Source organism: Hemiscyllium ocellatum, chromosome 31 (genome assembly GCF_020745735.1).
Source record: "Hemiscyllium ocellatum isolate sHemOce1 chromosome 31, sHemOce1.pat.X.cur, whole genome shotgun sequence".
In the NCBI taxonomy this organism is placed as follows: domain Eukaryota; kingdom Metazoa; phylum Chordata; class Chondrichthyes; order Orectolobiformes; family Hemiscylliidae; genus Hemiscyllium; species Hemiscyllium ocellatum.
The window spans coordinates 10,673,043-10,693,538 of NC_083431.1; the positions used below are offsets into that span (position 1 = coordinate 10,673,043).

General features: G+C 47.0%; 1 protein-coding gene across 2 annotated transcripts in view; it reads right to left on the reverse strand.

Moving 5' to 3' along the window:
* The window catches only part of LOC132830394 (multidrug and toxin extrusion protein 1-like), an 83,334-nt gene that overhangs the window by 3,583 nt on the left and 59,255 nt on the right, over positions 1-20,496 (reverse strand). Inside the window, exons 12-17 of one of the 2 annotated variants that reach the window (XM_060848053.1) lie at positions 19,840-19,948; positions 17,565-17,640; positions 17,380-17,449; positions 15,303-15,435; positions 13,133-13,227; positions 11,892-11,973 (exon numbers count right to left, since the gene is read on the reverse strand). In XM_060848053.1, the coding sequence (XP_060704036.1) occupies positions 11,892-11,973; positions 13,133-13,227; positions 15,303-15,435; positions 17,380-17,449; positions 17,565-17,640; positions 19,840-19,948 (565 nt within the window). The remainder of the gene's footprint in view (positions 1-11,891; positions 11,974-13,132; positions 13,228-15,302; positions 15,436-17,379; positions 17,450-17,564; positions 17,641-19,839; positions 19,949-20,496) is intronic. The other variant, XM_060848054.1, reaches the window with a different exon arrangement.

The following is a 20,496-nucleotide window of genomic DNA, read 5'->3' on the forward strand; positions in this document are numbered from 1 at the left end:
TCTGGCAGCTCATTCCATACACGTACCACCCTCTGCGTGAAAAGGTTGCCCCTTAGGTCTCTCTTATATCTTTCCCCCCTCACCCTAAACCTATGCCCTCTAGTTCTGGACTCCCCCACTCCAGGGAAAAGACTTTGTCTATTTATCCTATCCATGCCCCTCATGATTTTGTAAACCTCTATAAGGTCACCCCTCAGCTGCCGACGCTCCAGGGAAAACAGCTCCAGCCTGTTCAGCTTCTCCCTATAGCTCAAATCCTCCAACCCTGGCAACATCCTTGTAATTCTTTTCTGAACGCTTTCAAATTTCACAACATCTTTCCGATAGGAAGGAGACCAGAATTGCACGCAATATTCCAACAGTGGCCTAACCAATGTCATGTACAGCCGCAACATGACCTCCCAACTCCTGTACTCAATACTCTGACCAATCAAGATTTAGAGATGCCGGTGTAGGACTGGGGTATTGTTGGGGAGAATCTGCTATCGGGGTACCTACATTGGGGCTAGGGAGGGGAGCACCATTATTAAAGCAGACACTGTCAGATACCAGCTAAAACACAGCCATGTAAAGTAAACCCAGCCACTGCAGGACTGTCTGCCTGGGGCCACATTCCTGGGGGATTAGAACATGTCCGTCAGTTTCAGATCATCCTGTTACGCTCTCATTGTTAATAAAGGAAACCGGTAACTATCGGATAGTGTAAATCGCACCGATACTACACTTGATTGATAAAGTACTTGCTAATGCCTCCGCTGACGTCAAACTCATTCGGGTCCTATGTTAAATGATAATATCTGTATATTCAACTATGGAGAACTATTGTGAACGCCCAGACAGCCAGACGCATGGCAATGAGGAATCCCTTCCAACAATAAACTTTTAATTTACAAGATCGGAAACTGCCGAACCCAGGATGTCTACCCATTGTTCGGCACAGCAGGAGTGGGACAGGTATCTCGGGGCAGCCAATAGAGACACTAATCCCTTCACAGACAGGTGAACCGACCAATGAAAGAGCCGAACAAGGGGAACCTGACCGGGAACTCGAGGAAGCGCGAAGTATAACTGCACCAGATCCGAAGGGAGAGGGAAAACGCCTTCTCCAACGAATCTGCATGCTTTCGAATTCGTTGTATAGTGTACCAGTTTTGATTCTGTAATAAACGGTGTTTTTGCTCCAAACTCTAGCCGGTTTGATCTCTCCTTCCAACGAACACGTAGAGACGAGACCATTCGGTTTCCGTCTCAACAGATGGTGAGCCTGACCGTGGGAAGGGAAAGAGACGACCGCAAGTTGGCCACGTTGGCGGACCGGAGGGCAGACAAACTTTCGGCCGAACTTTTAAAAGGTGAGGAAGCGCCTGTTAAAGCAAAGGCTTCCAGTAGGTAAAATTTTTCAGTTAGTCAGTCTTTGTCTGCTCCCTGATCCTCACCAACACAAACAGTACTTTTAAATCAGTTTGGCAGCAACGTTGCAGAGTCCATACTGGTAAGCTATTTTCTCACTTCTTTACTAATACCTGCCTGTTATCGCGGTACTGAAGTGACTAATTGCTCCATGGCTAGCCTTAAGTTAATGCGCGCTTTTTGAGTCGAGTTACTGCGTGGATTTCGGATCCTGGACGCAGCTTTTTGAGTTTGAGTTTTACGCGTGGATTTCGGATCCTGGACGCGATTTTTGAGTTAAGTTAATGCGTGGATTTCGGATCCTGGACGCAGTTTTTTGAGTTTGAGTTTTACGCGTGGATTTCGGATCCTGGACGCGGTTTTTGAGTTAAGTTAATGCGTGGATTTCGAATCCTGGACGCAGGTTTTTCAGTTTGAGTTTTACGCGTGGATTTCGGATCCTGGACGCAGGTTTTTCAGTAAAGTTTATGCGTGGATTTCGGATCCTGGACGCGGTTTTTGAGTTAAGTTAATGCGTGGATTTCGGATCCTGGACGCAGGTTTTTCAGTTTGAGTTTTACGCGTGGATTTCGGATCCTGGACGCAGGTTTTTCAGTAAAGTTTATGCGTGGATTTCGGATCCTGGACGCAGCTTTCTGAGTTAAGGTAAAAGCGTGGCTTACGGAGCCTGGACGCTTAGTGAAATTAATTAAGACAGCGCTGACCGCACTTGACTGATTGGATCCTTTCTCTTTTTATTAAGCACTTTAACTCCGACAACTATCGATAGACACACTCACTGCTAGCATTCTAAGGGGACAGAGGGCGGATCTCATCTCCTGGATAGGGTTTACCTGCACAGGCGTTTGCCTTAGACCGGTTGTTAAGAGCAGAAATCTGCCACGCGAAGGTCAGGCTTTTGAAAACCGCACTGGGTTTAAAGCGGTACCCACCAGGTGAGATCCGTCATGGGGGACTTGAACTTTGGACCACCAAAAATGACCCAATTTCGACCATTACGCCCCGGAGTGCCCTGGGGGCACCTCACGGTTGGCACAGACGTAACTTGGCATGCCCATTTATTACTGGACAGTGTAACAGTGCACAAGACAGCACTGGATCAAGTGTTTAACCAAGCGCCCGCCCAAAAAGACCTGATATTGACGAGACTAAAAGAGACCTTCACAGATACGGCGCCAATGACCAAAATTTTAAACGGTCTCCTACTCTCGCCGCAGTATTCAGTGCGGCAAACCATAGCCCTAGGGCAACCCCCTACTGATTGGGCACCACCGACCGCCGATAAATCCCTGGGGTGGAAGACGAAACTGTTAGTAACATTCAACCCGCAGTGGCAAGGGGGCCACTGTATTTCCACCACAGCCCCACTCATTTCGGACGCCCCTGCCCGAGAATTGCACCACCTCACTGCTGCTGTTTCCATTCCAGCTGATGCACACGCCACCGAATACACCCCACTCCCGAACGCCCCGGCACCTCAACCCCTTATGGGAAAGGTGCTGGACGGGATTCGTGCACAGCTCAGAGAAAACACCACCACCAAAGAGGCTCAGCGGACACTCCGCTACATCGACAACAACCTCAATTTCTGGTGGCGCAAGGGCTGCTTCCCTGCTGCTGACCAGCCCTTTTTCACACCAGTACATTCTGAAACCTTCCAAACCAGTCTCCACACCTACTTAGATGGGAAAAGAGATGGGAGGAAGAAAGTTCTTTTCAATCTGTCAGAGCCTTCTGCTAAGGCAGCTGACGAATCTGTCTCCCTACGGGAGCTCTTAGTAAGGTCTCTGACCCATTTGCCAGCCCCGCCCGCAGAGCCGCCGAGTCAGAGCGACCACGACCCCCTCCCAGAGTATGAACCCGAGTGGATTCCCCACCAGAACCCACTTTACCCCCTTCCCCACCACACACCCTCAGTTCTACAACCAGCCCAAGCCGAAGTGCACAACATCAGTCTGCCTCCCCCTTCTCCGGATGCGCTGGGCACCCTCAGGCTAAAGGTCGGGGACAGTGTATATGAATATCTGGTGAGGGCCACGGACCTCTGGGAGACTGGCGCAGGGGAAAGGCCCAATGGCTCCCCCTTTCAACGGGGGTTAATGGAAGAACTTCCCGCCCCCATACAGAGCAAATTGAATGACCTTGTGGGGGTACACTCAGTGCCGGAGGACCAGTGCAAAAAACAGATACACCACTATCTATCCAGGTACCGAGCATCAGAAAAGGCGGAAGCCGACAGACAGGCTTCCACACTGCCTATGCAACTTATAGAGCGACTCGAAAAGGTTCTTTTACTGTTGGAAACGAAGGGCGCAGCGCAGGGGCTTATGCCTTCGGCTCCACAGCCGTGCAGTTCCCCTTCGCCCTACGCCCAGGGACTATTGCCCTCGCCCTCCCTTAGCAGGGCAGGCAGTCCTCAGTACCACATGCCTGCCCGCAGTAGACCGCCCACTGGGACACGGAAGGGGGGAAGGACAGATCCATTACCCAGGCGTTGTTGGAAGTGTCGCGAAATTGGACATAATTCTTATAGATGCGATATGGAGACAGATGACTCATGCTGGATTTGTAAAGGGACAGGACATAAAGCCCGCCACTGCGGCAGGGAAAGGGTGCAGCAAGCGGGGTCCACACTCCCAGCTGGCTCACCCTCTTATAGACACCCTGAGTCTAGATGTGGCAGACCCCGACAACGGAGGGAAACAACCAAGGGATTATGGAAAAGGGCCCCAGGACGCGGGATAGACAGGAAGGGGTGGATGGGTCTTGCCTAAGAATTGAGAACCACAACGACTACTTGACGGGCCCAGGACAGATGGGGATAGCATGGTGAGCTGCGCAACTAGTAAGAGCAGTTTTACTGGGGATCGACTGTGTAAGTTTTCCTCCTTGCACCTCACGGTCCGTGCCTCGTTCGATTGGGACTTCCCTACAATCTCACATTGATTTGTTTTAGGATTGGTAACTTCTGTCCACCCACAACTACAAAACTGCTTCACAATCAGCCTTTTAATCAATCATTTGTCCTTTCACAACAACAACACACAGGAGATTATACATCATGCTTCCAATTACATCCTTTCCAACAGGTTGTAATCTTTACTTTTTACTGAACACCAAGCAGTGACGTGTTTTTGTAAGGCCGACTTTATTCGGGATTATAGAAACCGGTATTCGGCTACGGTTTCACACAGACTGTCAGTTTCTGCGAGCATGTAATGCCCCGGAACATGTCACTATAACTGGGGACAAGGGACTGCGACAGGCTGAGACGAGAGTACGGACACACCAACAGTATGCGTGGATTGGCATGAATGTGGATGAAAACCAGTGTGGGGCCGGCCCAGTGAGTGAGGGAGTGAGTGAGTGAGTGCAGTGATTTTTAACAGACGTGGCAAACGGAGGTGTCGCAACAAATGTTTCATCCCAGGACTCGGTGTACAGTGGACCGGCACCGACAGCCTGAGTGACGGACAGGGACCGTGGGAAGCCGCCCAGCAGCCGAAGTCAGTTTTACTGCTGTCGGAGTACGTGAGTATTGTTCCCTACACTTAGCGGTTTGGGATTGATAACTTAACGGTCTGGGATTTTTCTCCATAGTCTCGTCTTGATTTTTAGGATTAAATGCCACTTGTCCCCCCACTATCACTTTTAATTACTCTTATACTTGGAAAGGAATACCTGAATGTAGGGAGGGGGCGCAGGAAGGAATGGTTGAGCTTTTATTTTAATAACACTACGGTTGTGGAATCCTAAGACGGTAAATCCCGGGGTGTCCCGTGCTCACCCTAGTTTTGGCAGGTCACCCTTCTCTGGGCGGGTCACCTTAGTTCTTGGCGGGCTTTCTTGCTTTTGGCGCGAAGACTCAGGTTGGGCGGGGCCAGCTGACTTTTGGCGCGAACGCTCAGTTGGGGCGGTGCCCGTTCGCTTTTGGCGCGAATGCTCACTCTTGGCAGGATTGCACAGTCTAGAAGGGGCTGCTCGCCTGCGGACGTTCCGCGACCCTTTTAGCTCAACTACCGCGCCACCACTACACCGATGGGTCTCTCAAGCGTCATTGCCCTACTTCATGGGATTACTCGATGAACAGGTCCACTTCAGTTACTGGGATGTCGATATGAATCATGTCTCTAACCACATCTTCTCTGACAGGTTGTACCTTTCTAACTCTAACGTCCCGACCAACAACATGCGCATTGCCGTATCGCCATATTGTGCGTTTTCGTTTACAACGTTTTGTATGTCCAGTGTTTGGCCGTCCCACTGCCCGAATATCCCCCAGCCCACTTATCTTGTCTCTCTCTTTTTCCCCCGCTGGTCACAGGCCTCAGGCCTCCAGCTAGGACGTGCTACTCAGCACCCAGCAGGGTGCTTGGCCCATCTCTCTTCCTCGCGGCCGCTCACTCATCTTTTTGTCCGCCAACATGGGTGTTTAGGCCATCCCTTTTCCCCTCGTGTTCACAAAGTGCCAAGAACGAGGGGGGGCCCACCTACTCCTTCTTCCGTCTATGCCCTCCACATTTTTCTGCCCCCTCTCACGAACCCATTTTTATCTTTTCTCCCAAGTCCACAGATTTTTTCATTCGCTAAAGCATTATGGACGCTCATTTTAAAGCAATTTTCTCCTGCTACTTGTCCCCCTCCTCAACTTTGCGGCTAGGGAGGGTTGAGCTACTGCTGCCACAGACACGGCCATTTCCAGTCCCTGAAGCGGGTATTGGCAACCATGCGGGTTGAAGATGCCAGCCAGTCTACCTGTCTGAGGCTACACTCTCCAATGCTTTGAACATGCAACCTGTAACTGCCAGTCAGTACCAAACCTTCCCATTGAAATCTCGTACAGACTCCTCTTGCCGATTATACTGCCCTATCCTACAACCCCGCTCCCCATTCCCCACGCCATACTCACGCCCCTTCATCGTTTTCTCCCAAACCCACACACTTTATGTTCACCGCTGGATCTGAGGTCGTCTTAGTTCTGTCTTTCATTCAGCTTGCATGAATTCAACTGGGTCTTGCTGAATAGAAGATCCGCTGATCCTTACGCTCCATCTCTTTTTAAGGTTTTAAGCTCCCTGAGGGTTTCTACCAGGACTCAGTAACTCATCTTCTGGCCTCATCTCTCCATTAGAGCATTTCACTCACTATGCTTCTACTGCCTTGCTCTGCGCCCCATCTTCTTTCCAAAGTCTCATGCTCCCTGAGGTTTGCTACCAGGACTTCCCAACCCTCATGCCCTACCCAAATCCTTCAGTCTCCTCAGCTGCGAGTGCTCCTCGCCAATTCATCTGTTCATATCTTTTGCGACGCACAGGTACACACTGAGAACGGCAGGGTCACCAGGTTCCTTTATGATCCTTTTCCCGGGGTATCTTTTAAAGGATGTTACTTCCCTCAAACTGATCAAATCCTCAAGTGTCAAACGGAGGAAAGTGCTACTCAGACAAGTTCTGTCCTGACCTGTCTGACCATCCTTTTATGATATTCTCCCTCTCCCTCTCCTTTACACAGGGATGAAGTCCGATATGCCCGCAGCACCTGCGCATTCTCTTTTGTCTATGCCACACGGCCCTACACACACACAGATTCTTGCATACACAAGGATTATACTTGCACCTCTCGTTTTGTATCTCGTTTGGGGGGACAAGTCCCCTCAGGCAAACAGTCCAATTTCGTCCCACCGCAAATCTCCTAATTGCCCAGAGTTTTACATTGTCCCCCTCTCCATAATCATCATCATCATATCTTATACTGAGCTGGCTGGAGACACATAGGCCACTACACGCACCACTTCTCCCATTGCTCCAGGTCAGCACAACCTAATATATCCCTAAAGTCACTCGATGAGACAGGACCTCGCGGGGAGATGCAGACTGAGATGGGAACATGCAGCCCCACCTTGACATGGCCCGACATGCGTCCATTTCACTGATATCTTTGCTCTTCTTGTACTTTATTCTACTGTCTAAACTCTTCATTGGGCTTTCTCTTGGGAGATCCACCTTGTTAATCATGGACTCCGCTGTGAGCAGGCGAATAGCCGTCCAAGTAGGATTGTGCCCTTTTTAGTTGGTGATTCAACTCCCTTTTCGTCTAAATTTGTCTTTATCCCTTGCGTAGGCGCCTTTTTCTGATGTTACCCATATTCTGAGTTACAGTCGCGGTCCGCTCCAATATCCTACCCAAATGTCTGGGGGCGACAATCCGCCCTGCCTGCAAAGGGGGGGTCCCAGCCGCCTTGAGGCTTACGCTGCACGCCCTGAGAGGTTAGGGCAATCTCCTGCGCTGTGTCTTCCCTAACCACACGGTGAAAATTTACCTGCTCTATTGTCCTGTTGCCACAGAGTTGATGGGGATCCTCATCATTTCCACATTAATGACCCTTATCCTAAACGGTCTCCATGGGTGACTCATCAAACGATTGTCCTACGACAACCCCATTGGTTGTGCGCCCTGAGCACGGGCAGTTCCCCGGGGTGCAAATCGAGATTGCTTGCGCCCCTTACCGCGCAGTATCAAGGCGTACCGTAGGCCTTCCCCTATGCAGTCTATTGTAGTTCCCTTCTCAATATTACCAATCCCACTTCCCTCTCGAGGGACTTACTCTATTTTTTCGACACAACTCCTGGACGAATGTTTTTACACTTCAAACATTTTAAAACATACAGGCGCCTGTGCTCCTGCAGCTGCTAGTATACATTCCTACCGAGTCAGAACTGCCACTCGTACTATCTTGCATTTATATCAGTGTCCCGACTTTCATCTACCCCGTGTGGTGCTGCTGCTCAAACGGACACGGATTATCCTACTAATTGTCTTCCACACTATGCGCACACTTGACTTTAACTTTGTCAGAATATTGCGACTTGCCACCATTTGCGTGACTGCTCCCCGCAATTACCTCACCGACAATGGACCAGTGTCATGATTACGTTTTTACATTTTTCCTCTGCCTCTTCGTAATTCGACGAACATTAAAACACCTACAGTATAATCTGGCTACCCCTGCCTCGACTGCCTTTTTGTGGCAGCCCGTGCTGGGGAGCCTTTTTTTTTCTCTGATTTGAGATCACAAATCCCTCTGACTACCTTTGTGTAAAGTTGTACCCTTTCCCTTACATGAAACCACTCCTTCTACCTCGCACAGAGTTCTCTCTATTTTCATGTGACTCCTTTTTGTGGAATACTGCCACATACAGGTCCGCGACTCATAAGAAAGGTTAAGGGGTTCAGACTACCTTCATTATTTTCACCATTGTCTTTTTATATCTGCTCTCTTCATTCCTCTTACACAGATAGTTGAGTGCACTCTTCCTGGTTGCATTTGACAGTCCACATGAGCACAGACCTTATGTTCAGGAGTACTGACTGGAGACTTTGGGGACTGCCTCCCGTCCATTCCGGTCTCCCAGACATGCCACCCCAAAGACCCCTTACAACACAACACTTTATTTCCCATAGTAGTCACATGGTTCCTGACTGACCCCGCCATATATCACCCTGGTGATGCGGGGACTCCTTTTTACTGCATTCCCACAGCCCCATCTCACTGATTTAAAGGTGATAAGGTATCATTACTTTTCAACCGGACCCCCATACGTTGAGCTCCACCGGGAGACGCCGCTGCCACCAACTCCAACAACACGACAGCCTGTGTGTGACCTCCTACAAACGGACAGGGACATATCCAATACATGCTGTAATGCGACGTCCGCTCGTGAGCCATGATACCGGGTTTCTTGCTTACGGCTGGTTGCGATAAGGGCTGGCGAGTGGGGACCTCCCAGTTCTTTTCTTCATTGCTATAGTACCGCCTTTGCATAAGCTCGCGGTTCGGGCGTGGTAAATCCTATCTCACCGGTGCGTGTCAGCTCCCTCAATGACTTTCTTTCGAATTCGTCTGATCCTGTTGTACTCATGACTAACTTTTCATCTTCATGTACGATAAATGCAGCCTGGTTGTCCAAAGAGCCCCCACTTATTTATTTTGCCCGTTTAAATTGGGGATATGTGAATTGATCCTTCCATAACAGCGGGTGGGTGAAATGTACTGTGTGCCTTGGCAATTGAGACACTGCTGTTCTCACAGGCGGCCTTTGCGGACTGTCCAGTATTCCTGACTGCCCTCAGCCACCCTCGGAGGCCACTGACCATGCTACTGAGCTGCCCATGCCTGTCCTTGGGGTGGTGAAATGGATGTCGCCATCTATTACTCAATGCAGCACGACTGGTTAGCCAATGATGGGTAAGATCCCTCGGGCGAGGGACAACCTAAGACAGGCACAGTCGCGCATTGACATCGGAACGCGTGGCCTCCGTTCGTCTCCATTTGATGAGATTTCTGCCTACTTGCATCCGTGTCGGACGGTTGAACAGCACTGCTGCTCTCTGGAGCATACTGATCTACGGGACCACCGGGGCACACTACAGTTTCACACTGGGCTTCAGATCTCTAGCGGGTACCTAACTGCTGGTACCAGGCTGTTCCTACTCCCTTTCCAAACTTACAACACCCATTTACATTTGCCGGCTCTTTGGACTACAGACTTGCGTTTACTAAATGACTTACTCATTCTAACGCACTCGCGTACATTTCGCCAGCTCTGAATGACTTGTTCCAATGCTTGTCTAATCCTGTGCTTTTCGTTATTTCGGCAGGCACTGCCTCAATTACTTCAACTATTAGTTTAGCTTAGCATGCAGCTGTGACTATCTATTGCTTAACTGTGTAGCGGCGCGTTTTTTCAGGGCACCCTTCATCCCCATATGACTGTCTCCTTAGAACCGGTGAGTCTGGTCGATACAACACCGGACACCGGTCGCCTCGTGGGGCTGCGTTCCTTACGGGATAAGGGGGTGTGGCCTCTTTCGAGGCCAAGGGAGGGAATGTTGGGGAGAATCTGCTATCGGGGTACCTACATTGGGGCTAGGGAGGGGAGCACCATTATTAAAGCAGACACTGTCAGATACCAGCTAAAACACAGCCATGTAAAGTAAACCCAGCCACTGCAGGACTGTCTGCCTGGGGCCACATTCCTGGGGGATTAGAACATGTCCGTCAGTTTCAGATCATCCTGTTACACTCTCATTGTTAATAAAGGAAACCGGTAACTATCGGATAGTGTAAATCGCACCGATACTACACTTGATTGATAAAGTACTTGCTAATGCCTCCGCTGACGTCAAACTCATTCGGGTCCTATGTTAAATGATAATATCTGTATATTCAACTATGGAGAACTATTGTGAACGCCCAGACAGCCAGACGCATGGCAATGAGGAATCCCTTCCAACAATAAACTTTTAATTTACAAGATCGGAAACTGCCGAACCCAGGATGTCTACCCATTGTTTGGCACAGCAGGAGTGGGACAGGTATCTCGGGGCAGCCAATAGAGACACTAATCCCTTCACAGACAGGTGAACCGACCAATGAAAGAGCCGAACAAGGGGAACCTGACTGGGAACTCGAGGAAGCGCGAAGTATAACTGCACCAGATCCGAAGGGAGAGGGAGAACGCCTTCTCCAACGAATCTGCATGCTTTCGAATTCGTTGTATAGTGTACCAGTTTTGATTCTGTAATAAACGGTGTTTTTGCTCCAAACTCTAGCCGGTTTGATCTCTCCTTCCAACGAACACGTAGAGACGAGACCATTCGGTTTCCGTCTCAACAGTATACACAGTTAAAAATCACACAACACCTGGTTATAGTCCAACAGGTGATCACCTGATGAGGGGGCGTCGCTCCGAAAGCTAGTGCTTCCAATTAAACCTGTTGGACTATAACCTGGTGTTGTGTGATTTTTAACTGACCAATCAAGAAAGGCATATCAAACACCTTCTTCACTACCTGCAACTCCACTTTCAAGGAGCTATGAACCTGCACTCCAAGGTCTCTTTGTTCAGCAACATTCCCTAGGACCTTACCATTAAGTGTATAAGTCCTGCTAAGATTTGCTTTCCCTTGCATTTATCTGAATTAAACTCTAAACTGAATTAAATTTCAAAATCAGGATACTCGTGGGTGGGAATTTTGTGATAATCCCATTTTTAGCTGAATTAATCAATCCACAATCAGTCTCAAATATATCACAGGATACTTTTAAAGCTTTTTTTTAATGTTGTGTTTTAAAATGTGCCTGGCTGCGCAGATTTACTAGAAATTTTGCATTTGCTCGTAAGAAAATGACTATGAATAGAGATTGAGGAAACGAAACACGTCTCAAAACATTCTGGAAGCGACAATTGTGCCCCAAGTGGAAACTCAATCCAAACATTTCTAGGATTCGGGGAGGATACTCCACTTTCCCCTATTCCACATATCCCACCCCCAATCCCTCAAAACCCGCTCCTAGCAAAATCAACGTTTATAAACCGGTCACCACAATTTGAAAGCAAGTTGTGAAAACAGCAAAAGATTGTACAGTGTGGAAGCTTTTTTTTTGTGAATTAATGGGAAATCAATTAAATTCTTGACACCTGTTGAAAGATCCTCAGTCTGGGGATTAGATGGAGTGCAAGAGGTGTCCACGTTTATCTTCACACCTGCATTAACTATCGCCTTCAAAGAGAACACAAAACCTCTGTTAGCAGGAGAAGCGGTTTCTGTATGCCGTACAGCTACATCTGCACAATTTTAAGCTTGTCCCAAGCATTACCTACTCAGTCCGCGGACAGGGATTTTGTTTTGCCTGTACGAGGGGTGATGACAGAAGTTTCAAAACTAGGCAATTAAGGTTGTTTTCCAGGCAAGGTAAAAGGTGCTGTGGAGCCAAAGTGTGTGCACACAAGAGAGTCACACCCCCTTTGAATGATAGAACAGGTTTGAAGGGCTGAAGTGCCCCTTCTTGTTCCTGTGCTCATTAATTGGCTGCAGAGAGCCCCCTAGAGGCCAGAGCCCGCAATGTCATTGTGGCAATTGACCACAGTAATTTGTAAATGTCAATATCTGTGAGTAAAACTGACAAGATATTGCTGGCTGTTATGAGCCAGGTCAGTTTCCTCATATATTGGGTACAGCTTAGAGGTTTATAGCTTCTGGAGATTGTACTCCAGTGATTGAAGTTATTGCGAGGTTTCAATGGGTGCTGACCGTTCAGACCAACACCATCATTGTTTAACAGTTTCATCCAACACCATTTTATTTCTGAAAGGGCTCGACACATTGTAGTGGCTTAACTGGAGAGGTGATGGCCTAGTGGCTTTATCACTGGACTTTAACCTAGACACCCAGGAATAATCTAGGAACCCGGATCCGAATCTCATCGCAGCAGATGGTGGAATTCGAATGCAATAACAGAAAAATGCGGAATTGCGAGTCTAATGATGACCATGAAGCCATTGCCGGCTCTCAGGGAAAATCCCACCTGAGTCACTGATCTGCCTTAATGGAAGGAAACTGCCATCTTTCCCTGGTCTGGCCTACATGTGACTCCAGACCCAAAGCAATGTGGTTGACCCTTAACTGACCTCTGGGCAATTAGGGACGGGCAATAAATGCTGGCCCAGCCAGCAACACCCTCATCTCATGAATGAATATTAAAAGAGACAAGTGAAATTGGGCAGATGCCTAGGGATTCCCTGGTTGTTCGATCTCCCAGTTTGATGGGTGTTAGGGAAAACAGTAAACCATATAAGGAGACAACAGAAAGTGGTGAAGGAAGAGGTCACAAGCAGCATAAAATTCGGTGTGGTGATTGATGTCTGTGAGCCTCACTCACCTCATCAGATGCTTTGTTCCAGTTCATTTTTGAAATCACAATTAAAAAGAAGACTGTTTGTACAACCACACAGATGAACAGTCCAGACCAAAGACCTGCAAAACCATAATACAGCAATGAAAAACTAGCCCATTCTGTTCTTGATTTTCTGTCTATTACTGGGCACCACACCTGAGGAGGGATTAGATTACTTACAGTGTGGAAACAGGCCCTTCGGCCCAACAAGTCCACACCGACCCGCCAAAGCGCAACCCACCCATACCCCTTACCTAACACTATGGGCAATTTAGCATGGCCAATTCACCTGACCCGCACATCTTTGGACTGTGGGAGGAAACCGGAGCACCCGGAGGAAACCCACGCAGACACGGGGAGAATGTGCAAACTCCACACAGTCAGTCGCCTGAGGTGGGAACTGAACCTGGGTCTCTGACGCTGTGAGGCAACAGTGCTAACTGCTGTGCCACCATGCCGCCCATTTTGACCTTGGAGGGATACAACATAGTTTAACAATGACACCTTGACTTCAGGGGTTAATTTAGGAGAAGAGATTATACAAATGAGGCCTGTTTTCTCTCAGGTGGTTAAGGGGTGATCTGATCAATGTTTTCAGGAAAAGACAGGGTAGGTAACAGTAAACGATTTCCAGTGGTTGGGGATTCTAGAACTAGGGATATAATCTGAGAATTGTGACCAGAGCATTCAGGATGGATGTTCGGAAAACACAAAGGATGGTAGGCGTTTCAAACTCACTTCCACAAACGGCAGTGGATACTGGATCAGTTGCTGATTTAAATATGAAATAGAAAAGTTTTTGTTAAGCAGAAGTATTGAGGGGTATGGGCCAAAGGCAGGTACATGGAGGCAGGCCATAGATCAGCCATGATCAAATTAAGTGGTAGAACTGGCTCGAGGGGTTGAATGGCCTATTCCTGTTCCTATGCTCCTTTTGTAAATGACAGCCCCATTATCGGTTGGCAGTGCTGCCGGGAGTCCACAAGACATTAATACCACATGTCTCCATTAACAATGGTTAAGGCTAGTTGAGGTCAATGATATTAATACCTCGCTATCACAAACAAGGCACATGTTAAACATGTGATGGGGATTGCAACACTCAAGAAGCTCAACACCGTCCACTTGTTTGGCATTACTTCCAGCATTCACCCTCTCCCCAACCAAGACACAGTGACAGCAGATGTATATCATCTACATGATGCAGCAACTCAACAAGGCTTCTTCAACAGCTCTGGCACCTAAAAGGACAAGGGTTGTAGGTGCAAGGGGGCACAGTGTCTCTAAGACACAACATCATTCTGACAGCGATTCTATCATCATTGTTATATCAATATCTCACAACTCCTTTCCTAATAACATTGTTACAGCACCTCTGGATGACAATGGTTCAATCATAAAATCCCCACAGTGTGGACGCTGGCCATTCGGCCTATCGAGGCCGCACTGACTCTATGCGGAGCATCCCACACAGACTCACCCCGTTATACTATCTCTGTAATCCTGCATTCTCCTTGGCTAATCCACCTAACCTATATCCCTGGACACTATGGACAATTTAGCATGGCCAATCCAGCTAAGCTGCACATCTTTGGACTGTAGGAGGAAACCGGAGCACCCGCAGGAAACCCATGGAGATTCACTGTGAATGTGCAAATTCCACACACACAGTTTCCCGAGGTCGGCATTGAACCCAGACCCCTGGTACTGTGAGGCAGCAGTGCTAACCACTGAGCCACTAGACTGCCCCTAAAGAAGGAGATCCACCAATAGCTTCTTACAGATAATGTCATACTTGATCATCTCAAGAGAATTTGTATTGTTTAAACCTGGCAAATACATCACAAACAGTCTTTGGCTCTCTGATGGTTTCAGCGGTGAAGACTGAAGCCATTGGAACACTGGTAAAGTATCCATGGTCTTTCCATTGAGAAAGGCACTTGGTGTTAACAAAGCTGACAGGGGTAAGTGAAGGAAATATAAATCACAAACCAAACTCAGATCACTGTCTAACCCAAAGATAAGCTCGAGGAGAGTAGGGAACAAGATTGCATGCTCACTTTTACACCAGGACTACAGTATATTACAGAAAGATTCAACAGAATCAAAAATGATAGTGGGAAAATATCTCAACATTCTTGGGATAAGTTCCTACCTAGGACACCAAGATGTGCAGCAAACATCAGTGTGACACCAAGGGGGAACCCAATTGAGTAGAAACCCACTAGGTTTCCAATCGCTCCCAGTTTTTGTTTCCCAGCTCCTCTTAACACTCCACCGCTTACGGTCTGTGGAAAGACAACATTCATGTTAACAATTCATTATTCTGCAATCTGACTTTGATGAAGGCACATTGAGGGAAACACAAAAGTCAATCACATTGCTGTGAGTCTGGAGACACATGTAGGCCAGACCGGTAAGAGTGGCAGATTTCTTTCACTACAGGGTATGAATGAAGCAGGGGTGTTTTCCATGGTCATCGTTAGACTCTTAATTCCAGATATTTATTGAATTCAAATTCCACCACCTACCACAGCAATGTTTGAACCTGGATTCGCAGAACATTAGATGGGTCTCAGGATTAACAGTCCTGTGATAAATACCACTAAGTGATCACCTCCCCTCACTTTGCTCATTTCTTATCATCAGGTGGTCAACACTGTGTTGTAGCTAAGTAGATTTGTTCATAGGCAGCAAACCTCTCCTTCCCCCCCCCAAAAAAAAACTTTAATTCACCTCAAAGCTCCAGCCTAATCAGCTCTGATTGAATCAGAATTATGCATATTCCGTATTGCACCAGAAAAGTTCCCATTTAACTTTGTGCAAAAGCATAGGTCATCAATAAGACATGTCCAGGCTTATTCTAGCTTTGGGATGTCTGTCACCAGCAAGTGATGCCACCAGAGCCTGTTATTGTCTGCATTGGTGGCCATTTCAGTGTTCAAAGTAATTACTTCAATATAATCAATGTACCATTAACACCTAGAGAGCTGAAGGCACAGCCAGCCGTGGGGTGGTAAAGGAAATCAGTGATGTCTGGAAGGACTGAATTGAAGGAGTGGACCTCCAAGGCTAACAGAGGTATTGCCGAAAAGTGTGGGACTGGAAAAACACAACAGGTCAGGCAGCATCTGAGGAACAGGAGAGTTGACATTTCAGGCATAAGTCCTTCATCAGGAATGTGGAGAGATGGGGGCTGGTGGAGGTGGGGCTGGGGGGATATGTAGCTGGGAAGAGGTATCAGTTGGGAGCAAGACCATGAAGAGATCGGACTTGCATTTGAGGGTGCTAGAGTAGACCAGGGTGATGAGTGAATGGGACTCGCTATGAGTTAGAATAATGGATGGGGGAGTTTTATAGAAATGAAGGTTCTAGAGAGTAAAAGGTTGGACACTGACCTGGAAAGCCAATTCTACCTGGATGAGGGATTCAACAACAGTTGAGCTGGGGCAACAGAGAGAAAGTTTGTTTCATTTAGGGGATTAAAGGGGGAAAGATCTATTCATTCCATGGGGTTGTGCTGGCTTCCTGCGTGCAGGTTGCTTCAGGATTTAGAAACAGCTTAGTTTCAATTGCAATCTATTTTGAACATTCGCTGATGTAAATGCCAATGCAGCCAGAAATTGACAAAATAAAAGCCCTGTGTCACCAGAGATCCGATCTTATAGCTTCCAAAACCTGATATCAGAGTCAGTGTTTGGACAGCTGACATCGATTTATAGGAATTGTGAAAGCATTTCCACTTTGGTCACCCTGTCTGAAAATAGCTCACTGCGTTGTCAACAACTTTGAAATAGAATGCTTTGTGTTCTGGCTCCTGTCTCTGAGGACAATGCTCTTCCCTCAGATCAGGCCTGTGTTATTCAGGCCTACCATTATGTCTGGGTGTTGGGTATCTGAATAACACCCTGCAGCAGCTCCACTTAGACTATCCTTGTCCAAATCTCCACCAAGAGCAACTATCGTCTCACTCTGAGTGATTCCAATAACACATTTTTATTTTGTCTTCCAATAAGGATATTACAGCTCTCCCATACTGTTCTTTCATTCCTTTTCTCAGAGACTTTTTAATTTATGACTGTTTGTTTTCATTGACATTTTCATGTCCATTCTATTAGATAGAGGCTAATGAAAATGGCAAATGGTTATTAGCCTTGTTTTAAAAGGACCTTTTAAAAGGTGGAGGCCATGTATAAAAATCAGTCGGTAAAGACTTTGTTGAAAATACTCACAGCTATGGCTTCGAACCAGTGGAATGTAGCAATGACTGGGTCAACACGTGAAACTAACTGGATAATATCTCTGCAAAGGAGGGAAGAGAGGGATCAGACAGTATTTCATACACGGCTGAATTATTTATTTGCAAATTGAAGGCTGAGAGGTTTTTATGCTCAAACATTTAAGTTGGTTTACTGACTTGTCAGTGGTGAAGATGTAACCTAGCACACGTCTTGAAGCTCCCAGGGTCATTGCAATCAGCAAGGAACAACACCCTGTTGGAAGGTGGTCAATAAATTGTTAGTTGATAAAGAAAGGACAAGCTTGCACTCATATAGCACCTTTCACAAGCTAACAACTTCACAAAGCAACTTACTCCCAATTAAATCTGTCTATCTTTGCTCCTGTGCTCATTTTGCAAGAGTTGGGTCATGGACTCCCATTGGGTTAGACCATGATCATGGACAACCGACCAGGAGACTCCCCCACTCTTGCTGCTTGCCGTAAGGTATCAGAGGGGTCTACAGGCTGACCATTAACCTTGTTGGTTGTGGGTATCCCTCCCATGGGCAACAAATCCTGGTGTGTACCACACAAACCTAGAGCCACCTACTGAGCCAAAAGACATCCAGCCAGTTAAGTGCATTGCTAAATCACGTAAGGTAATGCAACTTCTTTATTCCTCTTTTTGTATTGAATATTTGTACCTAAGATGACACCATGAAAGGCGACATTGTAAACTTTTCACTGTACTCCTGTACTTGAGTACACAGGACAGTAAAATCCAATTCTAAAACATTGCAATCACTTTGTAAACAGCTAGATACCACATAGTGCAATGTAGCAAGATAATCTGAGTTAGTACTGTTCTTTCTGGGATGGAAGCTGGACAGGAGGATCTATTTGATAGATCACATGGCGTTCTCTGAAAAGAAGCTGAAATGGAAAAAGCTGGAAGCATGGCATCTGTCAGGGCCAGTCAGGTTATAACGTTACCTGTATATTCAGATGCTGACTGGCATGTTGTTTAACCAATTGTTTCAGATTTTGTGTACTTGTGGCATTTCCCTCACTATGAAACGGTTTGAAAATACGTCCGGTTTTTAAATTGAAAACTCGATTGTTTTTTAAATAATTCTTTCCTAGAACACGAACATCTCTCACAAGGCCGGAATGTATTTCTCATTCCTCATCAACTTTGTACTGAGGGCTTGGGACGCCATTTTATAACATGAGATTTGAAAACTTGGAAGGTGCAAAGATCATGATGCAAGAATTGATCTTTCCTTGGGATCAGAACGCTGCAATCATGAAGGGAAATTAGAAAAGGAAATACTTACTTGGAATGAAGACTGTGATTTATATTACGTTAAAGAATTCATTGTCTGCTCCTCTTCCCATGAGGCCTTCTTATCAGCATGGCCATTTTTTCCTCAGAGGAGGTCTGCTCCATCTGTCCTCCCTACACCATCACCATCTGCTGCTGGAGGTCCCAGCATAACCAATTGAGCTCCCCTGTTCGGTGCCCTCACCATCACCTGCTGCTGGAGATCCCCTGCTCAGCGCCCTCCTTCAACATTACCACCTGCTGGCTAGAAACTCAGCACATTTTCAAAGACAGTTGAAAGCCATGAGTGAAGCATGTAAGTTAGATCAGGTAAGGGCAGCTTTTCCTTCCCCTAGAGCACCTTAGTGAACCCGATAGGTTTTTATAGCAATCGATGTCTATTTCACAAGCAAAAACAGAAATGGTTGGAAAAGCTCAGCAGGTCTGGCAGCATCTGTGGAGTAGAATCAGAGTTAACGTTTTGGGTCAAGTGACACTTGCTCAGAACTGTTCTCTGATTTCTCTTCACAGATGCTGCCAGACTTGCTGAGTTTTTTCCAGCGATTCCTGTTTTTGTTTCTGGTTTATAGCACCTGCAGTTCTTTCGGTTTTTATTGGATGACTGTTTCACTATCACTGAGACTACCTTCTCAATTCCAGAATCGTTCTTTGAATTTACATTCCACTGTTGGCTGTGATGGGATTTGAAGCCATGCTTCCAGTGTGTTAGCCTGGGTTACTAATCCATTGATATTGACTGTGTCACAATCTCCCTGATGTCTGTGGTTCCAATGATATTGGGAGACATATCCAAGAGGTATATGTGGTTGGAAAACCTGAGGCTAGTGTGGGAGCTGATGCAATGCTCCAACATGAACACTGAGGTGCTGCTGTTACCACACAATATACTGGAGTCAGTCCAGTCCTTGGATTGACATGACAACATAAGTATGAATTTACCTCAAGTACACACAGTTGTTATAAGTTGAATATCAGGGAAATTAAGGACACCATCATAACTGAACTGAGGATGGATTCGTCAGGCAGAGAATTGATTGGAACAAAGGCTTAAACTGCGAGTCATCATCTGAATGCTTACTGTTTCCATTAACAAGCCCATTGCTCATATTAGAATTGATGAACTCACCAACCAAAGACAGGGCAACTGTAGCGGACGTTTTCGCTTTCTCTGGATTCCTTGCACCCAGTGCATTACCCACACGGACACTTGCAGCCACACCACTTCCCAGAGGGATCTATAAAGCAAGATACAACATCAACTCTTCCAAGTACGATTGTTTGTGCATGCTATCTGAGTGTCAATGCCGTGAACGTGGTTTCTGGTTACTAGTGTGCTCAGTTGGAGAATGCGTTATTCTGAGTTATGTGGACACATCACGAACAATCACCCTAGAACAATCCAGTGTTACCTAGGTTAACCTCAGTGAGAAGGTGCTATGACTGGATCCTTTAAAGAGAAGGCAATCCAGCATTGTCCTTGCTTGCACATAGTGATCAGTGGTCTGCACAGATTTGTTATGGCAGAAAAGGAGGCCATTTGGCCCATTGTATCATTGCTGGTTCTATCCCCTGGTGACAATCTCCAACCTTTTTCCCCATATCCCTGCACACCACCTCCATCCAAATGATCATCCACTACCTCTGTTGAATGCCTCCATTGAGCTGCCTCCCTTGCATCTCTAAGTCTAACTGCTCATTGGGTGAGGAGGTTTTCCCACTGCAGCCCTGCACCACTTGCACATCACTTTTAACCCCTGCCCTCTTGTTGTTTGCTTGTTTTACA